Source organism: Macaca thibetana, chromosome 6 (assembly GCF_024542745.1).
Source record: "Macaca thibetana thibetana isolate TM-01 chromosome 6, ASM2454274v1, whole genome shotgun sequence".
NCBI classification, from domain to species: domain Eukaryota; kingdom Metazoa; phylum Chordata; class Mammalia; order Primates; family Cercopithecidae; genus Macaca; species Macaca thibetana.
The window spans coordinates 35,879,368-35,900,560 of NC_065583.1; the positions used below are offsets into that span (position 1 = coordinate 35,879,368).

General features: G+C 40.3%; 1 protein-coding gene across 1 annotated transcript in view; it reads left to right on the forward strand.

The window, feature by feature from the left end:
- Positions 1-15,873, forward strand: part of PRELID2 (PRELI domain containing 2) — a 1,077,378-nt gene extending 1,061,505 nt beyond the window's left edge. The window contains exons 8-9 of the mRNA XM_050794040.1: positions 10,846-10,915; positions 15,235-15,873. Of these exons, the coding sequence (XP_050649997.1) occupies positions 10,846-10,905 (60 nt within the window). The 3' untranslated portion in view covers positions 10,906-10,915; positions 15,235-15,873. The remainder of the gene's footprint in view (positions 1-10,845; positions 10,916-15,234) is intronic.
- The last annotated feature ends 5,320 nt before the right edge of the window (positions 15,874-21,193 follow it).

A 21,193-nucleotide genomic window follows, 5' to 3' on the forward strand; every position in this document is an offset into this window, starting at 1 on the left:
TTGTTTGAGATGGAGTGTCATTCTGTTGCTCAGGCTAGAGTGCAGTGGCTTGATTTCGGCTCACTGCAACCTCCACCTCCCAGGTTCAAGTGATTCTCCAACCTCAGCCTCCTGACTAACTGGGGCCACAGGAGCACATCACCATGCCCGGCTAAGTGTTGTATTTTTTGTGGAGATAGAGTTTCACCATGTTGGCCAGGCTGGTCTCAAACTCCTGACCTCAAGTGATGCACCCACCTCAGCCCCCAACATGCTGGGTTTATAGGCATCGGCCACTGCACCTGGCCTGATTTTGTCACTTATTAATTGAGTGTCTTTGGTTACCTTTTTTAACCTAACTGAACTCCATTTTTCTTATGTAACTGACTTGTAGGTGGGATGTGAGGGTGAAGGCATATAATGTACTCAATGCAGACTCGTAGATAGAGGCCTTAGCCTGCTTGCTAATTAGTTCTTTCCCTGGAACTGGATTCTAGTTCTGTCTCTGATGACCACTATGACCTGAGGAAACCTGGTTTACCCTGCTGGGCCTAGTGGTGTGAAACAGAAGTGTTAGTGACTCTTAGAGATGATGTGAAGGGCAAGGAAAATGTGAACAAGCGTGAGGTGAGCCCCTGCTGGTATTTCCTATAGGTCACCAGCCTCTAGCTGAATGTGGGGAGGTGTCGCACTGTGGGAGTCCCATTATAAGGGGCCCCTAGTCAGATAGAGTCCATATATAAATCAGTAGCTACTTTTTAGGACACAGGAAGAATGGGAGGTAATGGTTAACAAAAGTCTGTTGTGTACCAGTAGCTTTATATGTTGCCTCATTTAATCTTCAGGAGTGATCCTGCAGGGAAGCATACTTACTCTCTTCTCTCCACCCATTTTCAGGCACAGAAACACATTCAGTGAGGTAAGTAAGCACTCATTGTGGAATGAGGTGGAGAAATCCAGATTTAAATCCTAGGTCTGCCACTTGCTAGCTACATGACTTGTTCAACAAGTCATTTACCTCTCTGAGGCTGAGTTTTCTTACCTGGAAATGGTGACAGCAGAACTGTCTTACCTCACAAGACTATTGAAACGGTTAAATGAGATAATGTAGGTAAAGTCTCAGCATACAGTAAGCCCATAATAAATTATCATTAGATTAAATATTGAGGTTTGGTGAGATCAGTTTTTGACTGAAATATGGCTTTGAAAAATTCTGTTTTGTTGAAAGGAAACACCTGAATTAAAGATACAGTAGGCCAACCTTTTATGTAAAGAAGATCATTGACTTGCAGAAGTCACAGAATTGCATGAACCTGTGGGGAAGGAGAAGGGTAAAGATACAAGATAAAAGCAGAATTATCTGGGCAGCTTAGCATCAGTTGGATTCGTTTAGTCTGTTAAAGACAATTTGTTGATAAAATGTACAAGCATGCTGCTAACCACTTTACCTCAGAATAGGGAAGAAAAAGGGAAAATTATGACTGAGCTTAAGTCTGATGAACAGTGAAAAAATGGCTGATAAAAGGTAAATAATAGGAACCTTGTTGCTTTTTACTTTGGCACAGTTGAGAGTATAGGAGTTGGTGCTGGAATGCTCTGGTGCCAGCCACTAAAACAGTTCCTTACTCTTCAATGTGAGGAAGCACTGTCTCGTAATTAAGCACAGATGGACTAAGGAACAGTATGCTTCCCATGAATGGAGGTTTCCAGCAGGTAACAGATGATCAACTGTTATAAATGTCACAGATGGGCATGGCACTGGGGGAGAGGCCATATTTTGCGTGCAGTACAAGTGAGGAAAAATCAAATTATATACAGGTCAATTTTTTAAAAATTCAAAATGAAAATAGATTAATTGAGTCACATTGGAAGGTGGTGGAAGTAACTGTGTAAAGTAGAAAAACACCAGTGACTTAAATCTTCATGTTAGGTTAGGGTTTATTTGAAAATCAGCAACATGGAAATGATTTGGTAATCGATCTTTCGTTCTGATATTTGATTGCAGGAAATCTCTTTAAATCCGATAGACCAGTTTTGATTCTTTGCTTAGAGTTTCCTATCTGGACTAGAAAATATAAGGTCACTTTCCAATTTTTAGACTTTATTATTTGGGGATATATTCTTTTCCATTATAAATTGTGAGAATTAAATATTCTCTTTAAGGACAGAGAAAGCTTTATAATGTGAAGCAAAGACATCTGAATTATTGTATCAGTTTAATGTTCTACAGTTATACCTAAAGATTTTGGGTTACTTACAAAAATAAAAATGAATCTTACTCAAGAGTTTATTAGCTACTATGAGAAAATTATATTGAAGCCATACATTTTATCAGGCTATTTCTAATTGAAAAATATTGTCTTTAAAACAGTTTGTAGATGGGGTTAGATATTGATTCATATATTAAGATTCATGTTATTTTGTTTGGGAGCAGGATTAAAATACCTGATTTACTTATTAGGTTCTTTGAATACAGCCAATAAAGAAAGGAAAAAAAACCTCTTGCTATATACCTGCTATGGTTTGAATGTGTCCCCCCAAAGAATGTGTTGGAAACTTAATCCTTGGTGCAACAGTGTTGGAGGTGACCTAATAAGTGTTTAGCTAGTGAGGGCTCCACCCCTTTGAATGGATTCATGCCGATTATAAAAGGACTTGAAACTGTGAGTTCAATCTCTTGGTTTCTTGTACCTGCTCTCTTGCCAAGTGGTGCCTTCTGCCATGTTACAACACAGCAAGAAGGCCCTCACCAGATACACTCCCTCGATCTTAGACTTCCCAGCCTCCAGCACCATAAGCCAAATAAACTTTTTTTTTGTTTACAAATCACTCAGCCTATAGTATTCTGTTACAGCAGCACAACACAGACTAGTTCCAGCAGGGTAGTGGGGTTTTCACTTTTGCATTCTCATTTAAACTTCCCATCCCCACAGTGTAGTAAGATTCAGGATCCTGGATTCTTGAGCCGCATTGCCTCCTGTCAAATTGAGGTTTAGTTACTGTGTGATTTTGGACAGGTTGTTTAATTTCTCTGAGCCTTGGTCTCATCAAAAAAATAAATAAATAAAAAGGAGATGGGAGGGTAAAATAAGTGATTGCAGGCAAAGTGCTTGGCACACAGTATGTGCCAATGAATTTTAGCTGTTTATTTTAGATTATTATTAGGTGTTATTCCACTTTCTAGATAAAGTTCTATGTCTAAAAGAATTAGACAGCATCAGATTAAAAGTTGCATAAAAGTTGCTTTATAGTGGTAGAAGATCTCTTCGTGGAGAAATTTCATGCAGTATTTCTCTTACCTTTTGATGAGAAAACTGGATGCAGATCCCTTCCTCCTTTCCTCCCTTCCTCTCTTCCTCCCTTCCATGCAGTTCCCACTCCCATCCATTTTCTTTTTTCTTTTTTTTTTTGAGATGGAGTCTTGCTCTTGTTGCCCAGGCTGGAGTGCAGTGGTGTGATCACTGCAATCTTCGCCTCCCAGGTTCAAGCAATTCTCCTGCCTCAACCTCCCAAGTAGCTGGGATTACAGGCATGCGTCACCACGCCCGGCTAATTTTGTATTTTTAGTAGAGATGGAGTTTCTCCATGTTGGTCAGGCTGGTGTTGAACTCCCGACCTCAGGTGATCTGCCTGCCTCAGCCTCCCAAAGTGCTGGAATTACAGGCGTGAGCCACCGCACGCAGCCACTCCCATCTGTTTTCTTAAGCCTCCTTCGGCTTGGTCTTTCCCTTTATCTCTGTGTGTCACACTCATGACTAGACTTTGGGTCTTACTCAAATCCCTCTTCTTCAGGTGGCTTCTGCAAGTCCTTCCTTCCTGCAATATTAGTTTCTACTTATTTTCTTCCATTATACAGTCACTTAGCAACAGGGATACATTCTGAGAAATGTATTATTAGATGATTTTGTCATTGTACAAACCTTATAGAGTGTACTTACACAAACCTAGATGGTAGAGCCTACAACATACTCAGGCTATATGGTACAGCCAGTTGTACAACATACCCAGGCTATATGGTACAGCCAATTGTACAACATACCCAGGCTATATGGTACAGCCAGTTGTACAACATACCCAGGCTATATGGTACAGCCAGTTGTACAACATACCCAGGCTATATGGTACAGCCAGTTGTACAACATACCCAGGCTATATGGTACAGCCAGTTGTACAACATACCCAGGCTATATGGTACAGCCAATTGTACAACATACCCAGGCATATGGTATAGCCAATTGCTCCTAGGCTATAAATCTGTACTCACTTACTGTACTGAGTACTGTAGGCAATTATAACACAATGATAACTATTTGTGTATCCAAACATAGCTAAATATAGGAAACGGTACAGTAAACATATGGTATAAAAGATTTAAGAAAAAGGGTAAAAGGGTACATCTGTATAGGATACTTACTGTGAATGAAGCTTACAGGATTGGAAGTTGCTCTGGGTGGGCAAGTCAGTAAGTGGTGAGTAGGAAGGCATAGGACATTACTGGACATTACTGTGCATTACTGCAGATTTATAAACCCTTTGCACTTTGGCTACACTACATTTATAAACAAATACTTTTGTTTCTTCAATAACAAAATAACCTTAGCTTGCTTTAACATTTTTTACTCTATAAAATTTTGAATTTTAACTTTTTGACTATTTTGTTATAACCCTTGGCTTAAAACGCGAACACATCGTACAGGTATGCAAAAGTATTTTTTCTTTATATCCTTATTCTAGAAACTTTTTCCATTTTTAAAATTTTTAATTTTAATTTTTACTTTTTAAACTTTTTTGTTAAAAGCAAAGGCACAAATTCACGCATTAGCCTAGGCCTACACAGAATCAGTATCATCAATTTCATTGTCTTTCACCTTCACATCTTGTCCCATTGGAAAGTCTTCAGGGGCAGTAACATGGAGCTGTCATCTGCTGTGATAACAATGTCTTCTTCTGGAATACCTCCTGAACGACCTGCCTGAGGCTGTTTTACAGTTAACTTTTTTTCAGAGACAGGTTCTCTCACTTTGTTGCCCAGGCTGTAGTACAGTGGCATAATCATAGTTCACTGCAGCCTCAAACTCTTGAACTCAAGTGATCCTAAGTAGGTAAGACTACAGGCTCATGTCACTGCACCTGGCTAATTAATTTTTTTTTTTTTTTCTGTAGAGAAGGGGGCTTAGTATGTTTCCAAGGCTGGTCTCAAACTCCTGACCTTAAGCAATCCTCCCACCTCAGTCTCTCCCAAAGTGCCGCTATGACTGGCCCTATAGTTAATTTTTTTTCATAAGAAGAAGTACATTCTAAAATAATAAAAAGTACAACATAATAAATACATAAACCAGTAGTATAGTCATTTATCATCATTATCAAGTATTATTATATTATAATTGTATGTGCTATACTTTTATACAACTGGCAGTGCAGTAGGTTTGTTTACACCAATGCCACCACAAATACATGAGGAATGTGTTGGGCTATGATGCTATGACAGCTACAAAGTCATCAGGTGATAGGATGTTTTCAGCTCCTGTACAGTCCTGTGGGACCACCATCATATATATTATCTGTCATTGACTGAAACATCATCAAGCAGCACATTACTGTACTATTTTCTTTTAAAAGTCATAGTGTTTCTCAGAGGCTGTCTGTCTTTCAGTTATTTTTAATTCCTCTGAAGAGGCCAATGGCCCCTTGTGTAAAGGCATCTTGTCTTATCTGCATCCGTGCTCCACATAGCTTCCCTGCCCTTCCTTACACACAGTGGGCGCATCAGTTCATGGTATTTACTCCAAAGACATGACCCACAAGAAAGCATTATTTCCAGTGAGGGTCTTTAGCACCAATCTTTTATCACTGATAATTAAGTGAGCAATTCTCTTTTGTTAAGAGCTCCCTGTGGATGTACCTTTTGAGAACTGCTTTAGAAAATTTTTATTCGGTCTAATATTACTCTCTTCCAAGCCTCCTACATAAATCAGAGCTTCTCAATGACGGATCAGTTTTATAACAAAATAAATATACTGTTGGAATTTAGCCACCTTTAGTTTCAACTTATTCCTGCTCCTCTTAAGACAAGTTTTGTGTTTTTAGTAATAATCAGCTATTTCTCAGAGACTCTTAGAGTGGAGAATTCGTGAAGTGTTTTGAATCTGAAAGACTCTGAGTCTCCTTTGTGGGGATACATTTGGCCAGCACAGCTCTGGTATTAGGGAAATGAACCTGCGAGATAGCTCACTTATCTGTACATTGGCAAATAGAGAAAGATAGCCTTGTAATAGAGAAAAAAAATCTCAGAGGGGAAAGAAATAATAAAATCAAGCTGGTTTATGGTTTGTCAGTCCAAAAAGCTTTTAAGCCTTATCTATAAAGGTAGATCCACTTAATGTTTGTTCTGCATTTCAGGCATCATTGTGTGATAAGTGGTGTAAATTTAGCCCCTTTAAGCCTGATCTCCTGGGGGTTGAGATTTAAGCGTTGGAACTTTATTTGAAAGAACTCTATCGATTGGGCTTTGATTTGGTCCTTCTTTACCAAAGAGAGGTGCTAAATCATGGTTTAGCTTCCCTGTTAGGGTTTTTTTTTCTCTTTTATTCATTTTATTGGCCTCTCTCTCCCTGCCCCCATTCTCCATGTTCCATTTCTAACTGTTCTGCTTAAAAAGACTAAAGTGGTATAAGAAAGGGGGGAAAAAGGAAAAGAAAAATCAACTGACACCCTGTGAACATAATTGATTCAATAAATAACATCTTTCAATTCCCAAGGAAAACCTCAGTCTTTGCTTATGTCAATTAGTGTTCAGTTCAATAAGTGGTGGAGGTCTTAATTTAGATGGATGGGAAAGTTTGCAGGTTCTTACCTCCTAAGGAAGGAGTGCTTTTCTTATTTCAAAGTCATCCTGTCTGGATTTATGCATCTACTCTGCAAAAAGAAGCTTCAAAGAGAATTAATGTGATAGTTTTTATTCTTCCTGAAAACAGAAAGAAGACATTTAATTATTGTCCAGAGATTTGTTAGAATAAAAAAGTGGAACAAGGGAATGAAAATTTTCTGGAATCTACTAGACTGTAAACTCCATGAGGGCAGGAACTATCTTGTGCATTCACCATTTAATCTCCAGTGCACGTAGTAGGTGCATAGTACATATTTGTTAACTGGATCTGTTGTTAAGGGAATAAGAACAAAAAGGGGCACAATTCAGGTTTTCTGTTAAGAATTTAGTTAAATTTCATTTCACTGGTTGTTTCATCCCTTGGCCCCAATCCCCTTTCCCCTAATTCTTTTTTTTTTTTTTTAATGGAGTCTCACTCTGTCATCAGGCTGGAGTGCAGTAGTGTGATCTTGGCTTACTGCAACCTTTGCCTTCTGGGTTCAAGCAATTCTCCTGCCTCAGCCTCCCGAGTAGCTGGGACTACAGGTGTGCACCACCACATCTGGCTAATTTTTGTATTTTTAGTAGAGACAGGGTTTCACTATTTTGGGCAGGCTGATCTCAAACTCCTAACCTCAAGTGATCCACCCGCCTCAGCCTCCCAAAGTGCTGGGATTACAGGCATGAGCCTCCATGCCCAGCCAAGCATTTTTTTTTCCTAGGGCTAAAATGAATGAATGAACGAATATATAAATAAATAGATTGTTTTTTTTTTTTTTTTTTTTTTTTTTTTGAGACAGAGTCTCGCTCTGTCACCCAGGCTGCAGTGCAATGGCACAATCTTGGCTCGCTGCAAGCTCCACCTCTGGGTTCACGCCTTTCTCCTGCCTCAGACTCCTGAGTAGCTAGCACTACAGGCCTGCCACCGTGCCTGGCTAATTTTTAGTATTTTTTAGTAGAGACGGGGTTTCACCATGTTGGCCAGGATGGTCTCAATCTCTTGACCTCGTGATTTGCCTGCCTCGGCCTCCCAAAGGGCTGGGATTACAGGCATGAGCCACCGTGCCCAGCCTCCCCTAATTCTTTAAATGGCAGGTACCTCTTAAGAGTGCAGTATATACTATATCTTCAGAAATGATGAAGGATAACCTATTTCATCAATTCCAAGACTGTCAGAGTTGGAAGAGATGGTGTAAAGTTGCTACTTACAAATTCAAGTAAATGAACTGATTGTGTTTCAGAATCACATTGAAACGGGATAGTTCCCTGACCCCTTCCCATGACTTATGAAGGGGTTGGCTCATTTAGTCAGCAAACAGCTCTCAACCCCTTGCAAGAGGGGGAGCGTGCAGGTGAGCAGGTGCAGGATGAGTGCTTCTAGGCAACCAGCAGGAGCAGAACTCTGTGCGGGCCTGTGGCAGCATCTAGAGGTTGCCTGTGACCCCCAGAACCCCAGGGGGTGTGTGTTATAGTGTGCTCTTTTAGCTTTGTCATTCATGGATGGCTTAAGTGTTAAACAGCTCAGTGGAGGGTCAGTGTGACAGCCTTTTGCACTCACACCCGGGTCCTTGTCCTGCGTCCAAGAATAATCAGGTGGCATGAACGAATTGAAGTGTGGTGAATGTGGAGGATTTTACTGAGCAGTGGAAGTGGCTCTCAGCAGGATGGGGAGCTGGAAAGGGGATGGAGTGGAAAGATGGTCTTCCCCTGGAGTTTGGCTGTCCCTGGCTGAATTCTCCGAGGTCCTGCCATCAAGCCATCCCTCTGAAATCAAGCTGCTTCTCTTTGATATCCAGCTGCTTCTTCTCCTCTCTCCTCTGCCACTCTGCCACTACACTGGTGGGGCCTGGGGTTTTTATGGGTACAGGATGGGGGGTGGGGTGGGCCAGGGTGGTTTTGGAAAAGGCAACATTCATGTGGGAAAACAGGAATGCATGTTCTCACTTTGGGCCACAGGTCTAGGCTTGAGGGTGTGGCCCTCACTGGGACTGCCGTTTTCTACCCAGTATTTTCCTGCCACCTGTCCTTATCAACATGAGGTATGTCATACACATACAGACTCAGGCCTGAACCTTGAAATTTCTGACTGAGTCAAACACACTCTTGGGTAGACTCTTGGGAATCTGTTTTCTTTTTTGACTTTCCTAGTAAGGCTAGAGTGCAGCTGGGTATAGAAAGCACTAATCCCATCTGCCTCTCAGTGCCCTAACCTCTGTGGTCTATGTTACTCCTTGGTAAAAGTGATCAGCCTAAGGTACCCAGCGGAATGACTGGTGGAGTTGTGACTAGAACTCAGGTCTCCTACCTCTGACAGTGGTGCTCCTGGTCCTGTGGTTTACTGCTTTGGTTTAGCAAACACTCCTTACTACTCAGCATTCTCTCAAGATCCAGTAATACTTTTTCCTTCCAAGATAATGGTAGTATTTGTGGTGATGGCCAGGCAGAATCTGAAGGACCTTCTGAATCCTCAAGGAAATACTAACTTTAGTTTAGTCTACTTTGGTGTTAAATATATGTTATTGTCTTCTCTAGTGATGCCTTTGATTACCCTCTGTCCCCATCCCTGGTCTCAGATCCCAAGTGGGAAATCTCTGCCTTTTTCCTGTGGGACCACTTGATGTTCACAGCCCTGCCTAATCAGAAGATGAATTATGGGTGCCTGTTAAGGGCATAGAGCTGTGGTGCCTGCTTGAGTCCCATTAAATCAGAATTTTCCTGGGAGGGGCCTGGGGATCTGTATTTTAAGTTCCCCTTATCATGATTCTCTGCAATAATTCTCAGGTTCAGGTCTCTGAAAATAGCAGCTCCCTTTCCCATGGATCCAACCTTGATGTCCTGGAGTCCCCACTTTGTAAATTGCATCATAACCCTCTCTTCCCACTTGAAGGTTTATCCTCTGGTCTGTAAAACTTGTCCTTTAAGAAAGAAAGGAATTTCTGCTTCCTTCTTTCTTCCAAGGTAGAATTTTTCTGGACAGGATACTGAGTAGACAGGTGGGTATAGACAGTAGCAGAATGAACATTGCAAGAAGGCTCACGGATGCCTTTGAAAAGGAAGAGGGTGCCTATGCTCTTTCCCTGGCTTTATTACTTAATAGTTGTGTAACTTCGGGCAAATTATTTAAACTTCTTTGAGTTTCTGTTTCCTCATCAGTAAAATGTGGGTAAGAATAGTACTTATTTGGCGGTTTTATGTGTATTAAAGTGTCCTATGTCAGCTCTTGGGACACAGACTCAATTTGAGATTTGCCTGCAGCGGGTATTGGAGAGTGCACTCAGGAACAACTCTTGTCATGGGGTATGGGAAGGGATTTTTGAACTGCAATGCACTTGAAACAAAGGTCTTAGCTGATCCCTTGGGGAGCTTTGAGGGTTGGATGCTCCCCAGAGTTGTCCCAAATTAAGGGAAGGGGCCAGGTCTTTATACCCCTGTACCTACCAGTCATCCAATGTTGTAGGCTGCACCTGGAGGGACATGACTTCAGGTAAGGCAGTTCCGTTTGACTGAGGTTGTCTGTGTGCCAGCTGCAGCCTACAGTGTTGGTGGAAAGGGAAGGAGTGCTTTAGTTCTGGGAGGGATCTCAGTGGTACACCATAGCACTTGCTACCCCCAGGTAATGCACATAAAACCCCAGCAGTGAATCTAGCATATTTGTAAATGTTCAATGAATATTAACTACTGCCATTATCATTCTAGCTCTGGCGGGGCCACTTTCAAGAAGTTATTTAACTACTCTTGGGCTGTTTTCCTATGTTTAAAATGGAGATCGTAAGCTCAGTTCTGCCGACGTCGCTGAGTGGTTCTGAGCAAATGCGGAGATAATGTATGTGAAATTGCTGAGTAAAATATTATAAAAATGTCAGGTGTGGCTATGAGCCTACTTTTTTGAAATGAATCTATGGCCATGACCTGGATTCTTTGAAGGGAAAAGGTTGTGATAAATGTAAAAGTACTTGTCTGTGAAATAGGGCATTTTAATTTTGTTTTCCTTCTTTCTATAGGGAATTAGAATCATGGAGATGCTGCTAAAGGAACAGTGTGGTGCCCCCGTAGCTGAATAAAGAATCATCAGTGAGTACCAAAAGCAAAGTCAGAATTATTTACGCAAGCCATGTTTTCATGCTTATCAGCCTGGTATTCGAAAGCAGCCTCCCTGGGCTATTCACGCTGCACATTTCCCAGTTATATGCACAGAATACTATTTCACAGGTGTTTTATCTCTTCAGTACTTTTATTTACTTGGTCCTTTGATTTTCAGAGCAGTTTTGTATTACATGCTGGGTTACAACTCTATTCAAATTGTTAAAACTGTTGCACAATCTACCATGATTGAGAGCCTCAAGCTGTCATAGATTTGTAAAGACTGCAGCTCAGATTAACTGAAACTTAATGTTTTTGTTCTGAAAATAATCAAAGGAAGGCTTTAAAAGTGTAATTGGAGCACGAAGAGAAACAAGGAAGGGGCATGTTGATTGGCCAGTGAAACAAATATCTCTTATTAGTCATCTGCATTTCCACTGATTATGGGTAGCTGCCTGAAATGCTATTGAAAGGGATTCTGAGGTCTTGAGAGTAATTCCCAGGCTCTGGGTAAGAGCGCCTTGATGGTTAACAGTGTCTGCCATGGGCAGAGGATGGAAGGAAGACAGCACTCATGCTGAAGCACGTGCCACATCTAGGGCAAATGGTACAGGGTTAACAGATAGTGGGAGATTGCAGAACTACTCAACTCCCTATCCCCACCCCCTAAATTTCTGTTGTCTAAATCAGGGAGAATGGTCTTTATAGTGGAAAGGGCAGGACAGAGTTATTTAAGAGAGAATCAAAGCCCAAAATAAATGAGTATGATAGATCTATATCTTACAGAATTTATAGGCTTTAGGGTTTTTTTGTTTTTTGTTTGTTTGTTTGTTTGTTTGAGATGGAGTCTTGCTCTGTTGCCCAGGCTGGAGTGCAGTGGCCTGACCTCAGCTCACTGCCACCTCTGCCTCCCGGGTTCAAGTGATTCTCCTGCCTCAGCCTCCTGAGTAGCAGGAACTACAGGTATGCACCACCATGCCTGGCTAATTTTTCTATTTTTAGTAGAGAAGGGGTTTCACCATGTTGGCCAGGCTGGTCTTGAACTCCTGACCTTGTGATCCACCCGCCTCAGCCTCTCAAAGTGCTAGGATTACAGGCGTGAGCCACCGTGCCCAGCCAGCCTTAGGTTTTTAACATCTGAGAGTTGAAACCTTTGAATAAAACAAACTTTGCCTTGGGTAATGTAGAATTACCTCAAATTTTCTTGTGTTGGTTTAATCGAGACATGTGGTCTTGTGTAAGCAACCTGGTATTCTAATTGTGATAAACAATAAAATTTGAGAGCAGTTAACCAATAAGAAGCAAAGGGAACATCATATAGAAGCACCTTGGCGTACAAAGCATGCTGTCCAGACCTGTGAATGAACATTATTTGGAGAATTGTAAAGTCTTTCTGCTTATTTGCAGGTTGGACTCCATTTTGATTAATATTACACCTCTGTCTACTTAATACATATTAATAGATTCTTATATTACTAGAAAAGCTAAACAGGATAATTTCATTTAGCATAGGCATACACACAGCAGGTGCTCATAAAATGCTGGAATTGGATCTAAATATGGTTTACTCCTACACCCACCCTGTTCCTTAAAAAATTATAGAGAACAACTTGGCCACATCTCCCTGTTTTTCTCGGCTAGTATATTTGTGAGGCTCACTAAGCACCTCTTGCACTTGCATGCTTAAGCACAGATCCCATCTTACTCTGGGGGGTGGGATCTCAAGTCAGCTCCAAGGTAAATGAAGGAATGAGGGGTCTCCATTTCCATGGGAAACGTATACACCTATTGGTCTTCAAACTTCAAATTAGTGGTTTTGAAACTGTCTTGAGCATCTGAGTCATCTGGAGGATTTAACACAGATTGGTGGGCCCCACTCCCCAAGTCACGACTCAGTAGGTCTGAGATGGGGCCTGAGCATTTGTGTTTCTAACAGTTTTCCAGGTGATGGTGATCCTGGTCCTAGGGCCACACTTTGAGAATGGCAGTTTCAAATGAGTTCACATCTCTGGGTAGAGACAGATGAAATGTCAGGGCACTGAGAAAGCTAATAGGAGTTAGGAGTTAGATATTATTGTCGTGCATTCGGTCAACTTTTGATTAATAGGAAGAATGATATTCTTTGTATGGCTTTTCCCTGATTTTAGCATCTCAGCTTCTTGTTTGCCCCCTTTTTTGTTGCTTAAATGTGGCCAGGCTCCACCCTCGAGAAAATGCAGTTGAAAAGAGGGGAGGTGAGATCACATCAACTTGTACTTTAAATCAATTTGGATTTAAATTGTTGGTAGTGAAGATGAGTAAATTAAACAAGTTTATAGCATTACCTATTGTCTTGTTACCCATGTTCTGTGTTTTGTTTTGTTTTATTTTGAGACAAGGTCTCGCTGTTCTGTTGCCCAGGCTGGGGTGTAGTAGCACAATCACGGCTCATTACAGCCTTGACCTCTGGGGCTCAAGCAATCCTCATACCTCAGCCCCCTTAGTAGCTGGGACTATAGGCGTGTACCACCACACCTGGCTAATTTTTTCCTTTTTTGTAGAGATGAAGTCTCCCTATGTTGCTCAGGCTGGTGTGTTTTGTTGTTGTTGTTGTTTGTTTTTTTGCCCTGTGGTTGAGGGCTAAGCCATGAACTTGGGGCATCGTATTGTTGGTGAAAAGCAACTTATTCTCCTCTCTTAAGTGAAATGGTCGAGGTCTGAATATAACTAAGAGTTTAGTACAGGACAGTTGCATGTAATGCATTCAATGCAATGAAATTTCCTGAAGGATTTACATAATTCAAAGTCTCAAAATTCATGACCAGTTTTCTCAGAGGAGTAACTGTAAAGTAGGGGATATATGTATATGTATGTATGTCCTCTTACCACATAAATCTACAATTTGATGTTGCATCGAATGCTGCCAGCTTATTCCTTTACTTTTTTCCCATTTTCTTGACTATTCTTACAGAGTTTTTCAAGTTTGAAATGTGCCTATTTTAATGGAACTTTTTAATTTCTCAGAAATAACTGTATGGAAAATGGAGGGGGTGGTTGTAGGTGGGAGTACTATTGTTTTCATGAGTTGTAAAATGCTACATTAAAAGAAGTGGGGGAAATTAGCTCTATAGCTATAATAAAGTAGAGGCCAAAAAACTACAGCCTATAAACCAAATTTATCCTGCTTCCTGCTTTTATAAATAAAGTTTTATTGGAACACAACTATGCTCCTATGTTCTAAGCTACAACTCAGAGTTGAATAGTTGTAACAGTGACCTTACAGCTGCAAAGCCTAGAATATTTACTGTCTAGTTCTTGAAGAAAATTTTTGCCTACTGAGTTAGTATCCTAAATTGACATCAAGGAGTGTTGTGGTGAATGGCCTTTTAAAATACAGTTTGACAGTTTGTTTTTCTTGCATTAGCTCTAATATCAACACTTTGTGAAGACTTGGCTGATTTTATATTAAGACATAAAAAGGTATTAAAATAATAACAGAAAGTTAAAATACCAGCAACAGTGGTCACTAAAATTGCTCATAAAGTTCCAATGCACGTACACAATGGAGTAGACATGTAGGCATTTAGTTTGGCACATGAAGTGGCACTGTGATGAGGCTGTAGGGTAGATGCTATTTATAATTTACTCAATTTGCCAGCTTTGGAATTTTGCAATTTTTGATACTTAAAAGACGTTTTGTGGGATTTGCAGAAATGTGCATAAGGAGACAGTATTTAATATTTTTATGTCATACCATATTTTAAATTTGCATAATTTAAATTCACATAGGAAGTGACTACATTCCACATTGTACCTAACATTAAAGATACTTCACAGAACTCTCCGACCTGTATGTCCAAGTGGGCATTTGAAGATTAGAAAGCTTAGAAGGTGATTTTTGTCATGAGCCAAAATGGAGACACATAAATCTCACTAACCAATATGTTTGTGGCATTGCTGTTGACACATCCTTTTGATAGATTTTTGATTTCCTGTCATTTTTGAATAAAACAAATAACCCTGACATCTGTCTTTTCTTGCCACTGGCGGTTGGGAGATCAGGCTTGTTGAGATTTGACAGCATAGCAGAGTTCTATCACATTGGAATGATTAAGACCTCAATTTTAGCTATATCGGTAGTTGGACTTAATAAAATGAGGTGCTTGCCTTGTTCGAAGATCATTAGGAGGGAGAAATGCAATTTCAAGAATTATCCATAGTGATAGAATTCAAGTGGACTCTGAAGAGTTGCTTCACAAAAGAGGGCAAATAGGTATTGATTGGTGAGACATGTTTATGAGGTGATAAAGCCTGTTTGCTTTCTCTTGCAGGAGAGCTGTATCCATGTCTACTTTTTTATTTTTATTTTTTATTTTTGAGAATCACTTCTTGGCCACAACACATCACAGACACAGTTTCTGGAATACAGGTTTGAAGATACAGTGTCGGCAGCTTCAAGAAGAGAAGACTTTCTTGCCAGGACATAAAATGATATCCTCCTCTGGGATCCTACTTCGAATAGTGGAACTCAGGGAGATGAGATCTTCTTGCTGGATTTTTATGACACAATCTCTTTATAATTTTACAAATAAAGGAAAAAAGACCCATGTAAGATGATGTGTGCCCTTCCTCAGGGTGTGCTGCTGGTTGTCTGGTGATGGTGTGAGGGCAGCTAAGGACAGGATAAAGGCCTGGAGAGGGTGCTTGTGCCCTTATGTTATCAGCACCATTGTTCATAGGATTTGTGAGGGGATTCTGGAACCAATAAGGGAGTTGAAACTGGTACCTGATTCACGGGTGGACTGGAACAAACAGGAATGTGCCAGACCTATGTTGAAGCTAAGCCGTATTTATAACAATGTTTAAGATTCTCAGAAATCAGGAGATTTTTATCCTATCCATAAGTAATAGGTAACTGCCATTAGTATAGCTTTTAGAATGTAACATGTAAACTGTGATTTGGTCCTCTGAAAAGAACATGAAATGAAGAGTGGGAAGGCAGTTTCTTGTCTGCTAATTCGTTCTGTGATGTGGAGCAAATCATTAACCTCTCTGTTTTTTATTGGGCAAATGGGAATAATCAGGCACAAGTCTTTCCACCAATGCGTTATGGTGATTAAACAAGGTAATTTTGTGTAGGTTTTTAAGTCAACAGACAGACCTGGGATGGAATCCAAGTGCTGGCACCTACTTGCTCAGTGATCATGAACAAAATTTTAAATCTTTCTGAACCTCATTTAAAAAAATTTATGAAACAAGATGATAGAATTAACTTTGTGAGATTGTTGAACTGATCTGAGATCATGCCTATGAAGCACCTAGCATGATGCCTGGTGCATAGTAGAAGACCAGGAAATGGAAGCCATTATTATGTAAAACATTTTGCAAATGTACTTTTTAACTGTAGTGTAAGGTGGTACTACTGTTTGAAACTTAGATGGCAGTAGTTTGCATTTCTCGTGATCAGAAGCCAAAATATAAATACATACTATCTAAAAAATCTTCAAGAGTGGTAATAATTTGGAATTCATCTTCTTAAGATAAAAATCAGGGCAGGGCGTGGTGGCTCACGCCTGTAATCCCCGCACTTTGGGAGGCTGAAGCGGGTGGATCACAAGGTCAGAAGTTCAAGACCAGCCTGGCCAATATGGTGAAACCCTGTCTCTACTAAAAATACAAAAAAATTAGCTGGGCATGGTGGTGCATGCCTGTAATCCCAGCTACTCAGGAGGCTGAGGCAGGAGAATTGCTTGAACCTGGGAGGTGAAGGTTGCAGTGAGCTGAGATTGTGCCACCGCACTCCAACCTGGATGACAGAGCAAGACTCCATCTCAAAAAAAAAAAAAAAAAGAAAAAAAAAAGAAAACAACAACAACAACAACAAAAATCTGGCCATTACTGGAGAGTCTTGGGGAAATTTTTTTTTTTTTATTATACTTTGTGTTCTAGGGTACATGTGCACAACGTGCAGGTTTGTTACATATGTGTACATGTGCCATGTTGGTGTGCTGCACCCATTAACTCGTCATTTACATTAGGTATATCTCCTAATGCTATCCCTCCATGCTCCCACCACCCCACAACAGGCCCTGGTGTGTGATATTCCCCTTCCTGTGTCCAAGTGATCTCATTATTCAATTCCCACCTATGAGTGAGAACATGCGGTGTTTGGTTTTCTGTTCTTGCGATGGTTTTCTGAGAATGATGGTTTCCAGCTGCATCCATATCCCTACAAAGGACATGAACTCATCCTTTTTTATGGCTGCATAGTATTCCATGGTGTATATGTGCCACATTTTCTTAATCCAGTCTGTCATTGATGGACATTTGGGTTGGTTCCAAGTCTTTGCTATTGTGAATAGTGCCACAATAAACATATGTGTGCATATGTCTTTATAGCAGCATGATTTATAATCCTTTGGGTATATACCCAGTAATGGGATGGCTGGGTCATATGGTATTTCTAGTTCTAGATCCTTGAGGAATCACCACACTGTCTTCCACAATGGTTGAACTGAAAAAATGTCTGAAAAAATTTCCACGTAATTTATTGATGAATTTCAAAGTAATTGCATTTTTTCATACAAGCCTGCCACTGTGAGCCTCTTCTTATTGTATCTGAGCTCTTTGTGCTGCCTGAATTTTGTCTCTGAATTTCTTTTCAGCTTCATAGGGTTTCATTCTTCAATTGTGTTGGAGGGAAAAATAATGGTAGAAACTGAAATACACTTTGACCTTTTTTTCCAGCTTGTAAATGGCATTTGGTAGGCTTTTGGAGTAATAGCCTATTTCCAAAAATAAGAGGTGATACAAATTATTGTGGAGGTGAGAGACAAGAAATTTGTATTTGGAGGTTGACATTAGAGTAAGTTTAACCCTTCACACTCAACAACGCCCATCCTCTGAAGGGAGGAGTTCTCAACCTTGGCTGTCTGTTAGGATTGCTTGGGGAGCTTTCCGCAATTCTGATGCCTGGGTTGCTTCCCAGACCAAGAACTCAGAATCTCAGATAGTAGAACCAAGACATCAGCATTTAAAAAAACTCCTTAGGTAATTCCAGTGGGCAGCTAAGAACACTACAATGACTTCTAGGTATTTGCAGACATTATCCTATTTTTTTTCTTAATATCTCTGTGGTTGGAAAGGATCTTTATAGCAGGATTTTTTTTATTAGAAATAGAGTGAGGCACAGAGAGGTTGAATTTCTACCTTGTGTGCAGGGGTGGCCAATGGTAGTGCTTGCAGGGATCAGGCAGCTGGTCTGAAGAGGGAGGCAGGCTGGGGCCCCTGGGGTGACGCCATTGGGAGCACATACCTGACTGAAAGTAGGCAGCTTTTGCCCAGTTCCAGCACAGTGTGGTTGTGTCGCTGGTCTTTTTTAGTACTTCCTATTTCCAATTTTCTAAGAAAAGACAAAATTAAAAAAAAATCTCCCAGTTTTTTATTGGCAACCAATTCAGAATTGTTTAAAACATTGTGCTGGCCAAAACAAAAAACATGTTTGCAGCCAGTAGTTTTTAGCCTCTGCTTCCAGAGTGTTAAGGACAGGCCAAAACATCCTGGCCAAGCTGTAATAGATTTGCATTTTTGTGTTCTGGATGCATGCTGCATTCTACCTCTCCTCCAAGACTACTTTTAGATGTATCTTCCTCCTCATTCCTAAATAATCCTCAAGGATTACTTTTCCTCACTCAGTATTTTTCCCCCTGCAGGCAGCTATTGCTTCCAGCTTCACATATATGGCTGAGAAATCTTATGGTCTTTTTTTTTTTTTTTTTTTTTCATTTCCTTTTTTTTTTGAGATAGGATCTCACTATGTTGATCAGGCTAGTCTTGAACTTCTGGCCTCAAATGATCCTCCTGCCTCTGCCTCCCAAAGTGCTGGGATTACAGGCATGAGCCGCTGTGTCTGTCCTCTTGTTGGAATTAATTAGGGTCTGTTAATTTTTTTTAAAATTATATGTTTTGTGATAAAACATTTAGAAGTCCATGTTTTTTATTCTGTACCGTGTAGCTTACGAACTGTCAGAACCAGGAGTACAGCCTTATTGGGCACACTAGAAACAAGAGTGGGAAAGGGTTAATTCACAAACCTGGACAGTCTCCTCCTGTCTTCAAGGCAATGATTCAGTCTGTGATTCTCAGACTTCCCATGTACCGGAAATCTCTGGGGAAATGTGCTAAAGTGCAAGTTCTCAGGGCCTTTCCCCAGTGATTCTGATTCATGGAATTTCAGTTGATCACTCAGCACACAGTATAAAGTTCTTATGCAGAGAGAAGCTGACTTGAACTATCACTATATGATTGAGGTGCTTTTACCAGGAAGGGGCTTTTATAGTTTCAATCATATATGGATGAAAAAGGTGCTGTATTCTTTTTCTATGAACTATTTTGTGTATTTTATAAGCAGTATATATGTACTGATATTCCGCAATAATGGTGAGGAATTGTAGGGTGCATGGTGTAGAAAACTCAAGGTTATTCTTTTAACTTGCACATCTTTTTTGCTTTATTTCAATCATTTACGTCAAACTATTTCTTAATTTAGTATACATTTCTCTGCTTTTGCAAACACAGTCTACTGGGGATATTAAATCTTTTCAGAGTCGTCATATATGTTTTTAATTCTTTCAGGTCCTACATAGTTTTGTTAAAGTCCCTACACTGAAGGCTCCAGATATGTTTGCTCTTTGAGTTCTACCATGGTTTTTTAGAGTTTTTCTTTTCCCTCACTTTTATCTGTCATTTATCTCTCCCATTACTGTTTCTACTTCTAGGAACCTTTCTCTAATTTGCCCTGGGGTTGGGAAATTGTGTAACTACATACTATATGTTGAGTAAGAGTAGAGAGGATTTGAATGAGGTTTTGAGAGGCTGTTCTAGCAATAAAAATGAATGTACTTTGCTACACTGACTTGGTGACATTAATTTAGTGGCTTAACTCCCTTCCTCTAACTTACTTCTTTATCCTCATCTGCAGTTGTCATATTTGTGACCTCATGGCAACTGAGATATTGCTAGAAATAATTTCTCTTGATCAATAAACCATTGTCTCCCCCAGTTGTGTTAGTGTTTTTGTGTATTCAGTTCTATAATGTGAAACTTAAGAGGATTAAAACTCAAAAAATTCTCAGGCCAAGTTTTTGTGTGGGATGAAGTGTTTCTGATTCACTGTTATTGTGATATAGAACTATAAATTAGTTGTTTACCTATGAAATTCCTTCCTGCAGTCATTCTGAAATAAAGTTGTTACAACTAATATTTATGTGTGCATTCTAATTTGGGGGGTATCCTATCTCTCAGCCGAGCTTATGGTTATCATTAGTAGTAATAATCCTAGTCCTTTTCAGCTGCCCCAGATGAGGGTGTTATCCCGACCATATGACGTTAGCTCCCTGTCTTCCCTCAAGGTGAGACATTAGAGTTTCTCCCAGAAATAAGCAGAGGCCACAATTATTGAGTGACCTGGGTGGGCCATGTGCTAATGGAACAAAGGACCAGTATCCGCAGAGGGAGAAGTAATGAAGCCCAACATGGACAAACAGAATGAAGCCAGGTGTTCCCAAAGGGTGAAGGAGAGAGAGAGTAGCTCCTTGTTGGCCTGTGAGGCTCAGCTCTATTTTCTGTACTTTATTTCCATGTTTCATATTTATCCTTTAATTTGTCCTCTTTTTACTTGAATGTGTTTGGGCTGGTTTCTGTGCCTTGTTACCAGAATACCTTGTCCATGCCCTGTTAATGCCCTTCCTTTGCTAGATTCCAGGTGTGGTGATGACCCTTTAGGAGTAGAGTCCTAAGTTCAGCCAGCATTTATTGAGCATCTGCTGTGTGCCCAAAAATGGCAGGATTTGTTTTCTCTTTTGACTTGATCCAGTGCATCACTAGAAGGCTTCTATCATTATATGAGGGGGCTTTAAAAGTTCATAGAAAATGGGATTAAAAGATTATAAACTTTATTTATCAAAATAAGTTCTATCAAGTTCAAGACACTTTTTAAAGCAATGATACCAGCCATTTAGTCCATCCCTAAAGAACTGAGGGTCTTGGAAATTTAACCATGTCAATGCAGTCTTTTTTACATTATTAACTGAAGAAAAATTGGTTGCCTTTAAAGGTTTCTTTTAAGATTAGAAAACAAAAAAGGGGCTGGGCACAGCGGCTCACACCTGTAATTCCAGCACTTTGGGAGGACAAGGTGGGCGGAACATGAGGTCAGGAGATCGAGACCATCCTGGCTAACACAGTGAAACCCCACCTATACTAAAAATACACACACACAAAATTAGCCAG